Source organism: Petromyzon marinus, chromosome 39, assembly GCF_048934315.1.
Source record: "Petromyzon marinus isolate PM22_M1 ecotype Great Lakes invasive population chromosome 39, UKy_Petmar_22M1.pri1.0, whole genome shotgun sequence".
Lineage (NCBI taxonomy): Eukaryota > Metazoa > Chordata > Hyperoartia > Petromyzontiformes > Petromyzontidae > Petromyzon > Petromyzon marinus.
Genome location: NC_133705.1, coordinates 17,778,994 through 17,797,470, shown reverse-complemented (window position 1 = coordinate 17,797,470; position 18,477 = coordinate 17,778,994). Strand labels below are relative to the sequence as shown.

General features: G+C 52.6%; 1 protein-coding gene across 6 annotated transcripts in view; it reads right to left on the bottom strand.

The window, feature by feature from the left end:
• Window positions 1-16,549: 16,549 nt before the first annotated feature.
• Window positions 16,550-18,477, bottom strand: part of LOC116950414 (chloride channel protein 2-like) — a 97,676-nt gene continuing 95,748 nt past the window's right edge. For all 6 annotated transcript variants that reach the window (XM_076072981.1, XM_032968129.2, XM_076072979.1 and 3 more), the window contains one exon: window positions 16,550-18,361. In XM_076072981.1, the coding sequence (XP_075929096.1) occupies window positions 18,161-18,361 (201 nt within the window). In that variant the 3' untranslated portion in view covers window positions 16,550-18,160. The remainder of the gene's footprint in view (window positions 18,362-18,477) is intronic.

Here is an 18,477-nt window from a genome sequence, read left to right as displayed (position 1 = left end):
TAGTATCTAATGACTGCAGTAGCTACCCACCGTAGTAGTATGTACTGACTGCATAGTAGTATATACTGACTGTAGCAGTATTGACTGACTGTAGTGGTATATACTGACTGTTTATTATCTTCTAACTCTATATAGTAGTATCTACAAACTCGATAGCAGTATCTACTATCACTACAGCAGTGCATACCGACTGAGGTGGTGCCTGCTATCACTACAGCAGTGCATACTGACAGTGGTGGTACCTGCTATGATTACATCAGTGCATACTGTGATGGAACCTGCTATGATTACAGCAGTGCATATTGTGGTGGGACCTGCTATTACAGCAGTGCATACTGCTGTGGTGGTACCTGCTTTGATTACAGCAGTGCATATTGTGGTGGTACGTGCTATGATTACAGCATTGCATACTGATTGGTGGTACGTGCTATGATTACAGCAGTGCATACTGACTGTGGTGGTACCTGCTTTCACGATAGCAGTGCATAAAGACTCTGGTGGTTCCTGCTTTCACGACAGCAGTGCATACTGTCTGTGGTGGTACCTGCTATGATTACAGCAGTGCAAACTGCTGTGGTGGTACCTGCTATGATTACAGTAGTGCATACCGACTGTGGTGGTACCTGCTATGATTACAGCAGTGCATACTGCTGTGGTGGTACCTGCTATGATTACAGCAGTACATACTGTGGTGGTACCTGCTATGATGACAGAAGTACATACTGTGGTGGCACCTGCTATGATGACAGCAGTACATACTGTGGTGGCACCTGCTATGATTACAGCAGTACATACTGTGGTGTTACCTGCTATGATGACAGCAGTACATATTGTGGTGGCACCTGCTATGATGACAGCAGTACATACTGTGGTGGCACCTGCTATGATGACAGCAGTACATACTGTGGTGGTACCTGCTATGATGAGAGCAGTACATACTGTGGTGGTGGTACCTGCTATGATGAGAGCAGTACATACTGTGGTGGTGGTACCTGCTATGATGAGAGCAGTACATACTGTGGTAACACCTGCTATGATGACAGCAGTGCATACTGTGGTGGTACCTATGATGACAGCAGTACATACTGTGGTGGTACCTGCTATGATGACAGCAGTACATACTGTGTGGCACCTGCTATGATGACAGCAGTACATACTGTGGTGGTACCTGCTATGAAGACAACAGTACATACTGTGGTGGTACCTGCTATGATTACAGCAGTTCATACTGTGGTGGTGGTAGCTGCTATGATGAGAGCAGTACATACTGTGGTAACACCTGCTATGATGACAGCAGTGCATACTGTGGTGGTACCTATGATGACAGCAGTACATACTGTGGTGGTACCTGCTATGATGACAGCAGTACATACTGTGTGGCACCTGCTATGATGACAGCAGTACATACTGTGGTGGTGGTACCTGCTATGAAGACAGCAGTACATACTGTGGTGGTACCTGCTATGATTACAGCAGTTCATACTGTGGTGGTACCTATGATTACAGCAGTGCATACTGACTGTGGTGGTACCTGCTATGATTACAGCAGTGCATACTGACTGTGGTGGTACCTGCTCTGATTGCAGCAGTGCATACTGACTGTGGTGGTACCTACTATGACTACAGAAGTGCATACCTACTTTTGGTGGGACATGCTTTCCCTAGAACCAGTGGATACTGACTGTGGCGGTACCTGCTATCACTAAAGCAGTGCATACTGATTGTGGTGGTACCTGCTATGATTACAGCAGTGCATACTGACTGCTGTGGTACCTGTTTCACTACAGCAGTAGAAACTGCTGTGGTGGTACGTGCTATAATTACAGCAGTGCATACTGACTGGTGATACCTGCTATGATTACAGCAGTGGATACTGTGGTGGAACCTGTTTTCACTACAGCAGTGCATACTGTGGTGGTACATGCTATCATTACAGCAGTGCATACTGACTGGTGATACCTGTAATGATTACAGCAGTGGATACTAACTGTGTTTGTATCCTTTGACTACAGTTGTGCATACTGACTGTGGTGGTACCTGCTATTACAGCAGTGCATACTGACTGTGGTGGTACCTGCTATTACAGCAGTGCATACTGCTATGGTGGTACCTGCTTTCACTACAGCATTGCAAACCGACTGTGGTGGAACCTGGTGCACCGCGGGTTAGCGTCTCTACCCATGATGCACCGCGGATTAACGGCCCTACCCATGATGCACCGCGGATTAACGGCCCGACCCGTGATGCACCGCGGATGGGCGGTGCGAGGGCTTTGAAAGGAGGATAAAAAGGGACGCTTTGGGGAAGCACGGGGCCATTTTTTTTGACTGGAGATCAAGAGGAGGGAGGGACCCAAGGAGCCGTCATCTCACTGTTACTCGCACGTCCGTGGGACAGGGCAGAGAACAGCCAGAGTCTGGTTACAGGATCATCTATCCGCGACCTCCATCGCTGCGAGGTCGGACCGTAAGTACGAGGGAGAGAGGTAAGACAAAGGGGCGAAATTCGGAGAGAAAATAGAGAGAGGGCAGGCCGATTAAGTATCAGGAAGTAGGGAGATAGGTTAGACCTGTCCTGCTGGTCCGTACTGACACGCACAGTCTAGTTCGTTTATTCGTGGGGAATAAACCGTCCGTAGGGTATAAACCGTGTCATGTTGTCTCTGTGAGTACGGAGGGGCGGTGCGTGGTGTGGTGAGCCTGCCCGCGGTGATTCTTTTGTTTGCGCGTGAGTGAGTAATTTTACCCACATGTTTATGCTCGCACGGGTGGGTTCACTCGGGACTTGACGCGCATGTCGGGGCAGCAGTAACGTGCTATCACCCTGGGAATTAAAGTACGGGTCCTTCGATCATTAAATTCACTAGTGCGTGGTGTGGTGAGCCTATGCATCATGTGACGCTGGTTGTAGTTCGCCCGCACCAGTACAGGGGCGTGCAGGAGTAGCGGCGCTCACGGTACGCACCGCGCGTGTAGCGCGTAGAGATAAATTGGTGAGCGGGTATTCCGCAGCGCAGCCTAATTAGTTGCTTCCGAACGGCTGCCACGGTATATAAAACAAGATTGCACAATTCAAGCACGCGATGCTGCTGGCGGTGGTTACCGCGTGAGTAGAGCTGCGCCGTGAGGTACACGGATACCCACGTGCATAATCATACACTGGTTGTTGCAGTTGTGGTAGTGGTATGAATTTAACGAGGGAGTCGGGGGCCAACGGCCCCGACAATTCGGTGATGGTGGGGGACGGTAGCCCCCACAGTTTGGTGTCAGGAGCGGTACGAACCCCCGCGGTACTCCACACGAAAATAAGATGTGTTTACAGGCACAGGGACCCCTCCGTGGAAAGCGTTTGCCCGCAACATCATGGGGGCTAAAGAGCTTAATGGTTGGACGGACGTGCAGGTGTTACGACAACTCACTATTAATCTAGACGGGCGGGCGGCGGATTTTGTGGAGGCACTACCCGCAAGCACCCAAACCCAGTTGTAAGAGTTGATGCACCAACTCGACCTACGCTTCGGCACACGTAATGTGAGACAGGCAAAGACGGCCTTAGAGGCGCGCCGCCGCCAACCCGGCGAGGATTTTCGTGATTACGCTGAAGACGTGCGATCGCTAACACGGATCGCCCGCCCAGAGTTCGCAACAGAGGTGATTGACGAGCTGGCCGCCGACAAAATCCTCCGATATTTAGCCCGCACCGCGTGGTGGCAGCCTATAGTAGGTGGTGCGAGCCTCCCCTTTAATACCCTCGTCGAGCGCGCACTCGAGTGTGAGGAGCTGGCCAGCGAGCGCATGTAGCTTCGAGGGCTGGGACGAGAGCACGCCATCGCGAGTCTGGGCCCAGTGTAGGAGGAAGAGGAGGAGGAGGGACTCGCCCGCACGGTAAGGGGTCGAGCAAGAGAGTCTCCGGGGCCCCGCGAGACATCCCCGAGCTGGGTAGTGGGGATACAGATGGGCATAAAGGATGTAGCCGGCCAGGTGACCCAAGTAGGTAACAAGATGACCCATGTACACGAGGAAGCGAATAAAAAAATGAAAACCATCCAGTCCGAGATGGGGGAGCTACGCTCCACAGTGGGGGGGCTGGCCGGACGGGTGTCCCAGTTAGAATCCGACCTTGGACAGCTGAGTACGGGAAGGGGAAGAAGGGATGGGCAGGGGGCCTCCTATGGGACCGTCCCCCGGGCGTGTTACCTGTGCGACCATCAAGGGCATCTCGTGAGGGACTGTCCCCAGATCGCCCACGCTAGAAATGCGCCAGGGTTAAACGCCAAGGCTTCCCCAGAGAGGGGACCACCGCGGGGGACAGTCGGCATGGTCCCAACACAAATAAACTGAAGTAATAATGGGGAGCGAGTGACCCCCATACAGATTCCGACCACAACACCCAAGGACACGGTGAGGACGGGCGACTGGCTGCGGGAGCTGGTAGCAGGAATCACGGGGGCCACGTCGCTGGTGGAAGGACAGGTGAAAGGGCAGCGCACCCGGATCTTACTAGACACGGGGGCCGTAGCCTCACTCGTGAGCGCCGCGCACTGCAGCGTGCTCGGGGTTGACGTGAGCCGCCTACAGGCCCCGGATCGCGCGCTGCACACAGCGAGCGGAGCCGGGATAGGGTTGCTGGGAAGGATCTCCCTCGAGGTCCGTCTCGGAAACCAGGCATGCACACAGGAATTCTACGTCTCGAGTGTGTTGTGCCACAAGTGTGTTGCAGGTACGGACCTCCTGGAAAAGCTGGGGCTCAACGTGCAGCCCTGCCAGCGATGCGCCACTGTGGAGGGCAGCGGGGAGCGGATTCCATTCCTGGGACCCAGACCGCATCGCCCTCGCTTCACACCCGTGGCCGCTACCCTGGTGTCGGCCGTCACCATCGGGCCGGTCGCCGAGATGCTGGTGCCAGTGGCAACCCCCTCCACCAACCCCACACACCGACCATCTGGCGAGGTAATGCTAACTCCTCACCCGGAGTTGGCAGCACGGTACGGAGTTGTAGGGTCAGCCACGCTGGTAAACGCAGATGGGGGCCGACTATTCATGCGGATGTTTAACCCACACAGTACCCCGGCAATGCTACGACGACGCACCACAGTAGCTACCATACACCCCCTGCACGCGCACCACTGTAATGATTCGGTGTTTGCACTCTGGGCGGAAGACCCTGGCCGCCCCGAGGAGAACCAGGATCTGGCCTGGCGGGTCGGCCCGACCTCCCGGGCCGAGATCGTCCCCCTACATGATGCGTTACATGTGCCTTGGGCAGATTTACCTAAGGGGGAGGCTGATCGGCTGCGCTGGTTGTGACGGGAGTACGCCGACGTGTTCAGTGAGCACGATTCAAATGTAGGCTGAACAGACCTTATTCTTAGTTTTTTCGGTAAAGTCACGTTGAAGAGAAACAACAACGTGACTTTACCGAAAAAACTAAGAATATGAATTACTGCAGTCACTAAAGCTTTAAATCAAAATTTAATCGCCTCTACGGGGAGGGTTTTCACATAACTTTAAGATCCTTCAACAAACTCCGGGATAAGAAAGCTCAGCTGATCGAGTCTCTCACCTTCCTGAATAGATGCCGCGACTCTGGGGTAATACCAATCGCATTTACACTCACCTCTGCTACTGTAACTTCTTCTAATGCGAAACGAATTCTTTTCAAAACTAGCTTAGCTCTTATCTCAGAAAAAATCAGACTTATACGCACAGAACTAGATCAGTTAGACAAGACACTCTACAAATCACACTTATCATTGACAGCAATAATGTCCACATCGGATTGGGAACATGTAGACAATATGACTGCCTCTTCAGCTGCTACTATGTCGACCAAATGTAAGGAAAACCTGATTTCCAAATTTAACCTCCTCTTCAACAAAAGACCGGACCCACACACCAAAAAGTTAGACGTTAATAAAGTCGTAATTAATCGCAGTAACAGTTCTATTTCCGATGGTCTGAAATCCGTTTTAGCTAAAGGTCTAAACTTTGCAGTCACACCTAAACACATACCAGTTAATGATATAATTGCCCAAGTAGACGTTGCTCTCAGGGGCCTGGGTCACATCGCTGCAGACGTAGCAAGATCTGAAATCGCTGCAACCCTCAAAAACGCTAAGATGCCAGCTAGCAAGCTCAGCAAAGATGAGCGTTTTGAATTATATAAATTAAAAAAGAGGAATGATATTGTAGTTCTCTCAGCTGACAAAGGCAATGCTACTGTCATCTTGGATAAAATAGAATACAACAACAAAATTAAAGAATTACTCGACGATGGTAGTTATACAAAAATAAAAAGAGATCCCACCAACAGCCTCGTCACACAAACCAACAAAATAATTTCTGATTCAACCGCATTAATTGATCAATCTAAACAGTTTTCGTTGAAACCTTCTGCTGCCAGGCCACCAAGATTATACGGCTTACCAAAAATACATAAAGTTGATACACCTCTTCGTCCCATAGTCTCTACTATCAGCTCCCCCACCTACAAACTAGCTCGTTTTTTGTCTGAAATCCTGCGTCCTTTCACTGGAAAGACCACCTCTGCGGTACAAAATTCTACTCACCTGGTATCAACAATCAAGGGTATTTCCCTGTCCCCAGACGACCTGCTTGTCAGTTTTGATGTAGTTTCCTTATTCACCAAGGTTCCTGTACCTGACACCATTGCAATCATTGAAGACTTGGTTCATCAAGGACTAAACACTGAGGTACCCCCCCTGGTGAGACACTGTTTAACCAATACATACTTCACTTGGAATGGAACTTTCTACAAACAAACTGAGGGCACCCCAATGGGCTCCCCCCTTTCTCCAGTTATAGCTAACATTTTCATGGAGAAATTTGAGACTGACGCCATCCAGACTGCCACTCTGCGCCCAACCTTATGGAAGAGGTACGTGGATGACACTTTTGTCATCTGGCCACATGGCCGGCCTGCTCTAGACCAATTCTTCGACCACATCAATTCCATACACCCAGCCATCAGATTTACCATGGAAGTCGAAATAGATGGCAAGATACCTTTTTTGGATGTCCTAATTAAAAAGAGACCTGATGGTTCAATGAGCCACTCTGTCTACAGGAAAGCTACCCATACGGATGCTTATCTGAAACCGGATTCCCACCACCATCCATCACAGAAGAATTCTCTCATCAAGACTCTGTATCATAGAGCCCAATACATATCCGACCAGGAACACATAAGCAGTGAACTCAAGCACGTACACCAAGCTCTTAGGGCTAATGGTTACTCCGACTATACAATCCGCAAAGCTATCACTCAAACCATGAAGAAGAACCCTCTTGAGGAGCCTTTCAAAACCATCACTTTACCCTACATTGCTGGGATCACAAAAAAGATCTCCAAAATCTTGAATAAACACAAGATCCAGGTCCGTTTCAACACATTACATAAAATCCGTGATCTGGTTCCGTCTGTAAAAGATGTGATTCCGGACATACAATACCCTGGTGTCTACAAACTAAGTTGCCTCTGTGGTAGTAGTTACATTGGAGAAACCAAACGCCATATCTCGGACCGCATTCGTGAACATAAAGCAGACCTTAAACACGGTAGGACCAACACCTCGGCCGTAGCAGATCATTGTTCTAATTCAGTAGGCTCACATGCCATTGACTTTTCCAAGACGGAGGTTCTTTGTAAGCCATCTGGCTTCCATGAGAGATTCGTTCATGAGGCTATCCACATATACAAGCACAGAGACAATTTCAACCGAGAAGATGGATTCTATCTTAGCAATCATTGGAAAGATTTGATAAATCATTTCAGTTCTTGATTGATTGTTCACGCTTACAGTGGCTTTCAGACAGCATACATAAAAACAAATTTCGTCTCCCCCCTCCTCTTTTCAAAAAATAGATGGACTAGTCCTGGGCAAACTGCCAATCGTTGCGCGTGACGCAAACGTTATTTTTTATATAAAAATAAATAAATAAATATGCCGTTTTCAGAATAAATTTATGCAAACCGACACACCTGATGATGACCGTTTGAGTTATGGTCGAAACGTCGTGAGAATTTTTTATTGTTTTATATATATTTTGTTATTTTGTTGTTTCTCTTCAACGTGACTTTACCGAAAAAACTAAGAATATGAATTACTGCAGTCACGAAAGCTTTAAATCAAAAAAATTGAACAGACCTTGTTAAGCACCAAATTGACACAGGTGCAGCCCGACCGATCAAACTCCCCGCATACCGGGTGGGCGCGCCCGAATGGACCCAGATCAAGGAGGCAGTCGCGGATATACTACGTGATAACATAATTCAGCCCTCGGTGAGCCCCTGGTCTGCCCCGGTGGTGCTAGTGACAAAAAAGGACGGGTCGACCCGGTTCTGCGTTGATTACCGAAAGTTAAACGCAGTCACCCTCGGCGACGCCTTCCCCATACCGCGCATCGACGACACCTTTGACAGCCTCGCAGGAGCACGGTATTTTTCCACCCTCGATCTGGCGTCCGGGTACTGGCAGGTGGAGATGGCGGAGGAGGATCGGCCGAAAACCGCATTTACCACCCCGATGGGGCTGTTCGAGTTTCGAGTGCTTCCATTCGGACTCACTAACGCGCCCGCGACGTTCCAGCGGTTGATGGAGTTGGTGATGCGGAGCTTACAGTGGGAACAGTGCCTGATTTTCCTGGATGACGTGATAGTGTTCAGCAGATCTCTGTCCGAGTACTGGTCCAGGTTGCAAGAGGTGTTCCAGCGACTGCGAGCAGCCCATCTCAAGCTCAAGCCACATAAGTGTTACATTGCGCAGCGCGAGGTAGGGTACCTCAGACACCGAGTCAGCGAGGCGGGGGTACGCACCGATCCGGAAAAGGTGCGTGCCGTGGTGGAATGGCCACGGCCAAGGAACCTGACGGAGATCAGGTCATTCTTGGGACTCGCCACCTATTATCGTCGATTTGTAAAGGGATTCAGCGAGATTGCACGCCCCCTCACCCAACTCATCTCCCCTAAGAACCCCTATCGATGGACGGAGGCCTGCCAAACGGCCTTCACCACCCTCAAAGACCACCTCACCCACACCCCCACCCTAGCTTTCCCCGATTTCACCACGGATTTTATCTTGGACACCGACGCCTGCAGCAGTGGGCTGGGCGCGGTGCTGTCACAGGTACAGGGTGGGACGGAGCGGGTCATTGCATACGCCAGTCGGACCCTGAGTGGGGCCGAGCTGAATTATTGCGCGACCCGTCAAGAACTGTATGCCGTGATCTTCACGTGTAAACAGTTCCGACCGTATTTGTACGGCAGAAAATGTCGGGTGCGCACTGACCATTATGCCCTGCAGTTTCTCCTTACATTCAAGGAACCGCGGGGGCAGATGGCCCGATGGCTGGTGCAGCTGCATGAGTACAACCTGCAAATAGAGTACCGAGCTGGGCGTACGCACGCAAATGCGGACGCCTTGTCGAGGCGGCCCACGGTGTGCGCCGAGACAAGGATGGAGGAAGCTTGCCCGTGCTTCATGGGGGGCCGTTACCGGCAGGTGGCGGGCCCCCAGGAGCGCACCGAGACTAACCCTCCCCCGGTGAGAGGCAGTGCAGTATGTGCCACAGAGACCCCGGTAGGAGGAACCAGGGACCCGGGGGACCACTCGGCGGGCACGGAGCCCACACCCCGGGGCCCGACGGGTCACGCAACCCCACCCGATCGGATCCAGGAGGACGTCGGCTGCGCCTTTCCGGGCCTGGACGACGCGCAGCTGAGACGGACCCAGCTGCAGGATCCGGATCTGGCGGCGGTGGAAGCAGCCCTACGGGAGAATGACGCCCTACCAGGACCCTGGAGTGGTTTGTACGCCCGGTTGTGCGTGCAGAACGGGGTAGTATGAGAGCTGACCGAAGCCGGCCAGCCTGGGTGCATCTGTGTTCCCGCCCAGGTGCGACCCCAGCTGCTAAGACTGGTGCACGACCACCCGCTCGGGGGCCATGATGGGGAACGGCGCACTCGGGAAACCCTCCGTCGCCAGTATCTCTGACCCAAGTTAGCACAAGACATGGCCGCCTGGGTACAGGGCTGCCGCGCGTGCCAGCAATGCGGGCTGAAACCAGCGCGATACCAGGTACCCTTGAGACCGTTCCGCGTCAGTCAAACGAATCAGCTGGTTGGGATCGACCTGCAAAGGCCATTCCCACGATCCCACCGAGGCAACCGATATATTCTCGTAGCGGTGGAGTACTTCACACGCTATCCCGTAGCGGTGGCCATCCCCGATAAGACAGCCCTCGTAGTGGCCTGAGCATTCGTGGAACACTACGTACTTAAGCACGGGATCCCCGAACGAGTCATTTCCAACCAGGGTAGTGAGTTCGAGGCAGAGCTATTCCAGGCGCTGTCCAGAAGGACCGAACTACAGCGTATCACCCCCAGGCAAATGGGATGGTAGAGAGGATGAACCAGACTCTAGCCGGGAAGCTTAAACGCATGGCGGCCGCGAATCAACGGGACTGGGACGAATACCTCCCCTATGCTCTGTTCGCCTACGCCACCACGGTACACACATCTACGGGACAGACCCCGTTCCTAATGATGTTTGGTCGTGAGTCTCGCCTGCCCGCAGATCTTCTGTTCGGTGTCCCTCCGCCGCAATGGTAGGAAGGGAGCCGCCCCGTGGAGCACCTGATGGAGACCCTACGAGGAGCTAGGGGCCGGGTCTACCCGCAAGGCGAGGCCGCACACCAGCGGCAGGAGCGGGGCGCCCAACCTCGAATGGAGCCCCCTTTCTACTCGGCGGGCTCTAAGGTATGGCTGCACACCCCTCGCGTCGGGGCCGGGCAGGCGGGGAAGCTAACCACCTACTGGCGGGGACCCTGGACCGTGGGACGACAGATCTCCCCCTGGACGGTACTGATTCAGTGGGGGGAGAGAGGCCGGGAGATGGTGGTCAACGTCCGGCGACTAAAACCATGGAGGGCGGCCCCAGCGAAGGAGAACCCCGCTGCTCAAGTACCCCAAAACCCCGGGGTCCCCACACCCCCCATACCCGGGGGCCTCGCACGGTATCTGGGCCCCACGGAGCCCCGGGCCCCGGGGGTCCTGACCCAGGCCAGGGAGGATGGGGACGACGGCCCCTAAACCCTACCGCCCCCGAGTTTGTCTCCCAGCCCGCAGGTGCCAAGGACCAAGGAAAACCGCTGGAGTGGAGGAGGAGACCGCCGCCGGAACTCCGGGAGATGGAGCCACCACCCCCGAGGCCGGCCACGAGGACTGGACGAGTCCTGCGGACCCCGTGGCGCTACCTCGTGGGAGCAACCCAGGCGAGGTGCTCCAGTCAACCCGGGACGGGGACTGGCACCTCGGGGGGCTATGTGGTGCCACAACAGAGAAGCCGCTCCGTCGAAACCGGAGCCGTCGCTGTGTTGCTGCGACCGAGAAGCCACCCGGCTCCTGTCACAGCACTTCCCCCGCCACCCCCCCCCCCCCATATAAACACACACACTCAAGTAGGGCCTCATGGGGAGGGGGGGGGGCACCTGCCCTGAGTTTTAACCCGAGAGGCCCCCTCGTGGGGGTGCTCCACGGTTTCTCAGGGTCAGGGAATTGGCAGGCCCCCCCCCCCCCAGGCCAAATGGCACTGTGGCGCCGTGGCTTAACTTAGAATTAAATGACCACGGCGAACTCACTGAGAACCGCAGTGAGGAGATGCCCAGGACACACGCGGACCAGCAGACAGGTGGGGAGCGGGGCAGCGCGGGTTAAGCGTCTCTACCCATGGTGCACCGCGGATTAGCGTCTCTACCCATGATGCACCGTGGATTAACGGCCCGACCCGTGATGCACCGCGGATGGGCGGTGCGAGGGCTTTGAAAGGAGGATAAAAAGGGACGCTTTGGGGAAGCACGGGGCCATTTTTTTTGACTGGAGATCAAGAGGAGGGAGGGACCCGAGGAGCCGTCATCTCACTGTTACTCGCACGTCCGTGGGACGGGGCAGAGAACAGCCAGAGTCTGGTTACAGGATCATCTATCCGCGACCTCCATCGCTGCGAGGTTGGACCGTAAGTACGAGGGAGAGAGGTAAGACAAAGGGGCGAAATTCGGAGAGAAAAATGAGAGAGGGCAGGCCGATTAAGTATCAGGAAGTAGGGAGATAGGTTAGACCTGTCCTGCTGGTCCGTACTGACACGCACAGTCTAGTTCGTTTATTCGTGGGGAATAAACCGTCCGTAGGGTATAAACCGTGTCGTGTTGTCTCTGTGAGTACGGAGGGGCGGTGCGTGGTGTGGGGAGCCTGCCCGCGGTGATTCTTTTGTTTGCGCGTGAGTGAGTAATTTTACCCACGTGTTTACGCTCGCACGGGTGGGTTCACTCGGGACTTGACGCGCATGTCGGGGCAGCAGTAACGTGCTATCACCCTGGGAATTAAAGTACGGGTCCTTCGATCATTAAATTCACTAGTGCGTGGTGTGGTGAGCCTATGCATCGTGTGACGCAGGTTGTAGTTCGCCCGCACCAGTACAGGGGCGTGCAGGAGCAGCGGCGCTCACGGCACGCGCCGCGCGTGTAGCGCGTAGAGATAAATTGGTGAGCGGGTATTCCGCAGCGCAGCCTAATTAGTTGCTTCCGAACGGCTGCGACGGTATATAAAACAAGATTACACAATTCAAGCACGCGATGCTGCTGGCGGTGGTTACCGCGTGAGTAGAGCTGCGCCGTGAGGTACACGGATACCCACGTGCATAATCATACACTGGTTGTTGCAGTTGTGGTAGTGGTATGAATTTAACGAGGGAGTCGGGGGCCAACGGCCCCGACAATTCGGTGATGGTGGGGGACGGTAGCCCCCACACTCTCTCCACTGCTAACTGCTTCGTCTCTGCTCTCCGCTATCACCATGATCTCTCCACTGCTAACTGCTTCGTCTCTGTCTTGCGCTCTACAGTTACACCATGCTCTCTCCACTGCTAACTGGTTCGTCTCTGTCTTCCGCTCTTCGCTATCACTATGCTGTTTCCAGTGCTAACTGCTTCGTCTCTGTCTTCCGCTCTTCGCCATCACTATTCTCTCTCCACTGCTATCTGCTTCGTCTCTGTCTTCCGCTCTTCACTATCACTATGCTCTCTCCACTGCTAACTGGTTCGTCTCTGTCTTCCGCTCTTCGCTATCACTATGCTCTCTCCACTGCTAACTGCTTCGTCTCTGTCTTCCGCTCTTCGCTATCGCTATGCTCTCTCCACTGCTAGCTGCTTCTCTCTTCAGCTGCTCCACGTCTTGCCTCGTCCAGCCCCCGACTCCAACTCCCCGTTTCTCCTCACGTCCCCCAATTTATCCCCGCTATCATTACACCCCAATTAATTAACCCACGTCCCAACGACGCTCCGCGTGCCCGTGCACCTGTTACCTCGCCAGACTTCAAGACGCCACTTCAGCCCTGACAACACCAGCCAATCATAGCCGTCCTTGGCTCCCCCAGCTTAATTGGCCCACTCGTTACCTCATCGTCCCAATATGACCCCCTACTGCCCTGCTCCCGCGCAAACTCACCAATTACCCCCATGCGCCTATTTATTCCACTACACATGTATGAACAAACTTGCAGCCATATCTGTCAGCATGACACTCCCCGTGTATGATGTGTGAGTGAGTCAATAGTAGTGAGTGTATGATGTGTGAGTCAGCGTATAAGTGAGTCAGTGTATGATGTGTGAGTCAGTGGTAGTGTGAGTGAGTGTATGATGTGTGAGTGAGTCAGCGTATTATGAGTGAGTGTATGATGAGTGAATCATATGTGTGAGTGAGTCAGCGTATGATGAGTGAGTGAGTGTATGATGTGTGAGTGAGTCAGCGTATTATGAGTGAGTGTATGATGAGTGAATCATATGATGTGTGAGTGAGTCAGCGTATGATGAGTGAGTCAGTGTATGATGTGTGAGTGAGTCAGTGTAAGATAAGTGAATGTATCATGGCATCCTCCCTGCCATACGGCCTCCTCCCCGCCATTGCGGCCTCCTCCATGCCATCGTGGCCTCCTTCCCGCCATCGTGGCCTCCTCCACGCCATCGCGACCTCCTCCACGCCATCGCGCCTCCTCCACGCCATCGCGGCCTCCTCCATGCCATCGCGGCCTGCTCCATGCCATCGTGGCCTCCTCCCCGCCATCGCGGCCTCCTCCACGCCATCGCGACCTCCTCCACGCCATCGCGGCCTCCTCCATGCCATCGTGGCCTCCTTCCCGCCATCGTGGCCTCCTCCCCGCCATCGCGGCCTCCATGCCATCGTGGCCTCCTTTTCACCATCACGGCCTCCTCCCCGCCATCACGGCCTCTCCCCGCCATCGTGGCCTCCTCTCTCCCTAACCCCAACCCTAACCCGTAACTGCTAACCCATGACCCCTGACCCCTAACCATAAACCTAATCCTAACCCCTAAACCTTACCCCTAAACCCTAACCTCTAACCCTAACTCCTAACACTAACATCTAACCCTAACCACTATCCCGAACCACTAAACCAAACCCTAACGCCTAATCCTATCCCCTAACACTAACATCTAACCTTAATCCCTATCCTTAACCTAACCCTAAACCCTAACCCCTACCACCAACCCCAACCCTAACAACCATAACCCTTAACCAATCCTAACCCTGACCCCAACCCCTAACCCTACCCCCTAACCACTACCACTAACCCCCTAACCCTTAACCACCTAACCTCTAACCCTGACCCTAAACCCTACCCTTAACCATAAACGCTAACCCCTAACACTTTCCCCTACCCCTAAACTCTAACCCCAAACCTAGCCCCTCACCACTAATCCTAATGCTTGCTCTAACCCCATCCCTAACCCCATGTTGTTTAGGTCATATAGCGGGCATCCATCTTGGTTATTTGGCAGGCGCCCATCTCAGTTAAGTTATTTAGCGGGCGTTCATCTTGGTTAGGTTATTTGGCAGGGGTCCATCTCGGTTAGGTTATTTGATGGGTGTCCATCTTGGTTAGGTTATTCGGTAGGTGTCCATCTTGGTTATGTTATTCGGTGGGCGTCCATCTTAGGTTATTTGGCGGGCGTCCATCTTGGTTAGGTAATTTGGCGGGCATCCATCTTGATTAGGTTATTTAGCGGGTGTCCATCTTGGTTAGGGCAAATAACGGGCGTCCATCTTGCATAGGTCAAACGGGCGTCCATATTGATTAAGTTTTTTTGCGGGCATCCATCTTAGTTAGGTCAAATAATGGGCGTCCATCTTGGTTAGGTCAAATAACAGACGTTCATTTTGATTAGGTTATTTAGCGGGCGTCCATCTTAGTTATTATTTAGCGGGTATCCATCTTGGTTAGGTCAAATAATGGGCGTCCACCTTGATTAGGTTATTTAACGGGTGTCTATCTTGATTAGGTTATTTAGCGGGTGTCCATCTTGATCAGGTTATTTAGCGGGTGTCCATCTTAGTTATGTCAAATAATGGATGTCCATCTCGGTTAGGTTATTTAGGGGGCGCACATATTGATTAGGTTATTCAGCTATCTTCCATGTTGGTTAAGCACTTTAGCTATCGTCCATGTCGGTTAAGTTATTTAGCAGGTGTCCATCTTGGCTAGGTTATTAAGCGGGTATCCATGTTGGTTAGGTCATATAGTGGGCGTCCTTGTTGGTTTGTCGTTTAGAAAACAATATGTAGCCATCCTTCTTCAATGGGTCAGGTCCCATTACCACCTTCACCATAACCAGAGGTCACGGGACAAGATCACGCAACAAACAGGCCACTCGGGGCAGTCGTCCTCGCTGATGAAGTGGCGAGCTGCAGGTTCGGACAGAAGGGCCCATGCCCGAAACGTCGCCTGTATGCGTTCTTTCAATGCCACCGGGTTATTGACGAATATGTTGAGTTTGTTGGGTTTTTAATTGCGTTCGTGCACGGCTGCCAAGGAAGCTTCACCCAAAGATCTGTAGCCATAGATTCACTCACAAGAGGGCGCCACGTATCCGTGCACTGCAGTGACAGCAGGGCCAGACCCAAGTCCTGTGCTGAAATTGGACTCATCTCAAATAGTGGGTCCCTGCCAATAACATCTGGCAGACCACCAGTGTTGGTGCAAGCGAGCCATTACTGCTCATGAGACACCGAGTGTCAAAGCCTGCCCAGGGTGTTGCTTGTGTTGAATTAATGCCGCTGAATGCTCTGGTTTGTAGTGCATTACGCTACCGCTCCCCACAACAATAAACACACACACAAACGTACATACTATACCACGTGAATGGAAGCACGTGACATGAGGTTCTGCATGGACAATGGCCTAAAGACCCACCATGAGATGCTGAGGTTATTTCATATCAATATACACAGCCACTCACACCTGCCACCATCCACTCACTCTCACCGACTCGCCCCTGACAAACGCTATATGCTCACACATACCTACATCGTACCCACTTGCATGTGCACTACACCGAGGGCATTGTCCTCATCATCGGGTATAACAAAGCCACTGCTGGATTAAGGCCCCTCAAAGCCAACACCATCCCTTCTGGTCCCACGATGCAACAATCCATCTAGCTCCTGCACGAACGTACCATTCCTTGACAAGTCGTGTGCATTTTATTTTTGCTTAACACACATGGCACCTTTCTGGCACAAATATGCTACTCCGTTATCATTTTTCTTGACCATCGTTCCTTTTAGCAACGTATCCTGCCCAAATCCACGTACCCCTTAATAGTTGTGATGTTAGTTACCTGTGTATGTCCTCTAATCCACGTGCTCCTGTCTCGGAGTGTAATTTGAAGCATGCATCTCTCCATGCTCTTGGCACACTCTTTGGTTTTACCTACGACTAAATGTAAAAAAATAGCTACACTATTGTAACTAACCCTAATCGCGACCAAACAAAGAACACTGAATGACGAAACACACTGAATATTCTCGACGTGGCATGAATATGGACGGCAAGTGAAGAGACCCCTATTGAAGGAGATCTGTGTGGGGTCTTCCGGGATATTCCACAAGGATATGGCGCGAGTCTCTGCCTCCTGTAAGTCATGTGAATATTGATGCCTCTTCACCTTGTGGCCTCTCCTCTCTCAGTGTGATCGCACGTCATCAGTGATGTAAAAAAATAGAATCCACTCAAGAGCCAGACATGACGTGAAAACTGATCCCAACAACATTTGTAGTCAGAGGTTCCATGATTACAAAATGATACGCTTACAATTAAAAAGTGCTTGATATTATCATACAATGCAATATTCCATGTAGTACAATACGACGTAACATAAGATATGGTTAAACAGTGCAGTATCCAGCATTGACGCCTCTGAGAAACTAATTTGACCCTGAGTTATTCGAGTAGTCCTTGTCAGTGGTTAACATTCATAGCCGGCGCTGGCAGCCGCTGCCTGCATGACGCGGTGTTGGGGTGTTGCTTTCGCATCTCTCAGTCTGATCCCAACATGAGACAGACCCTGAATGCGACAAACACGACGTACAACGTCGCAGAAACATAGATACGGAGGGGAGGAGGAGGAAGCTACAGGCTTCGTGGGGACCAGGGCACCACGGAAAAGGCCCATGACAGGCAACGACGCTGGCCGTAGAGGGGAAAGGGTTGTACAAAACGCAAGTTTCATTTACATGTGCGGGTTACTGATATTACTGCTGATGTTACTCTTTTTAATGTTTTAAGTATCGGTTGGAAGGAATCGAGTGGGCGCACGGGCGCCGTATCGCCCACCTATGGAGTGCGGAGTGTTCGGGGCTGGGTGCCACTGAGTCGGCCATTGCACACGAGGTCAGAAGCCGAGCGACGAAGGCGGTGGCGTCTTCCTGGGCCACGTCGGATTCTGAAAACACCCGACCATGCCCAGCCGGGCCTCCAAGATGGTAGGTGATTCTCCCACGCAGAGGACGAATTGAGTTACGAGCACCGCTTTTCTCTTGTTATAAAAAAAAAAATCTTGCGAGCGTCAATCTCCAGCCATTGCCCCAGAATCGAGGGGGTAGTCTGCAGAATTTAAAGTGCCTTCCAAGTGTGCGGCGATGGCTCCAGACATCCTGCCGTGGTGGGGCTGCACACGACTTCATATCTACGATGGCCCGCGGCCCCACTGAAGGCTCCATGTGGAGTGTGCCGGTGCTTGACCCCACTCTCTCTGCACCACAGCGGCGCTCTCCCTGCATCCCAGGCCCAGCCCTCACACAGACTGCTCATCGGTTTCGGTGAGCGGTGAGTCGATGTGCACGGCGCAGCTCGGCCGCCGCTCCCACAGCCGGTGATTGTCGGTGGCCTCGGGATCGCCGGTCATGCTGGTACTGGCCCGACGGAACATGGCGAGTGGCGGGTGCAGGCGCAGGCCCTTGCCCGTCACTACCGAGCCCTCAATTGCCTTCTGCAGCTACACACACACACGCGGTACATACATGCAAACGAATGTAAAAAGATCCCATGTTGCCCCTATAAGTTCTTCGAAAAAGCTGTGGTAGTGAGCATCTATGAAGGCCAGAACATTCG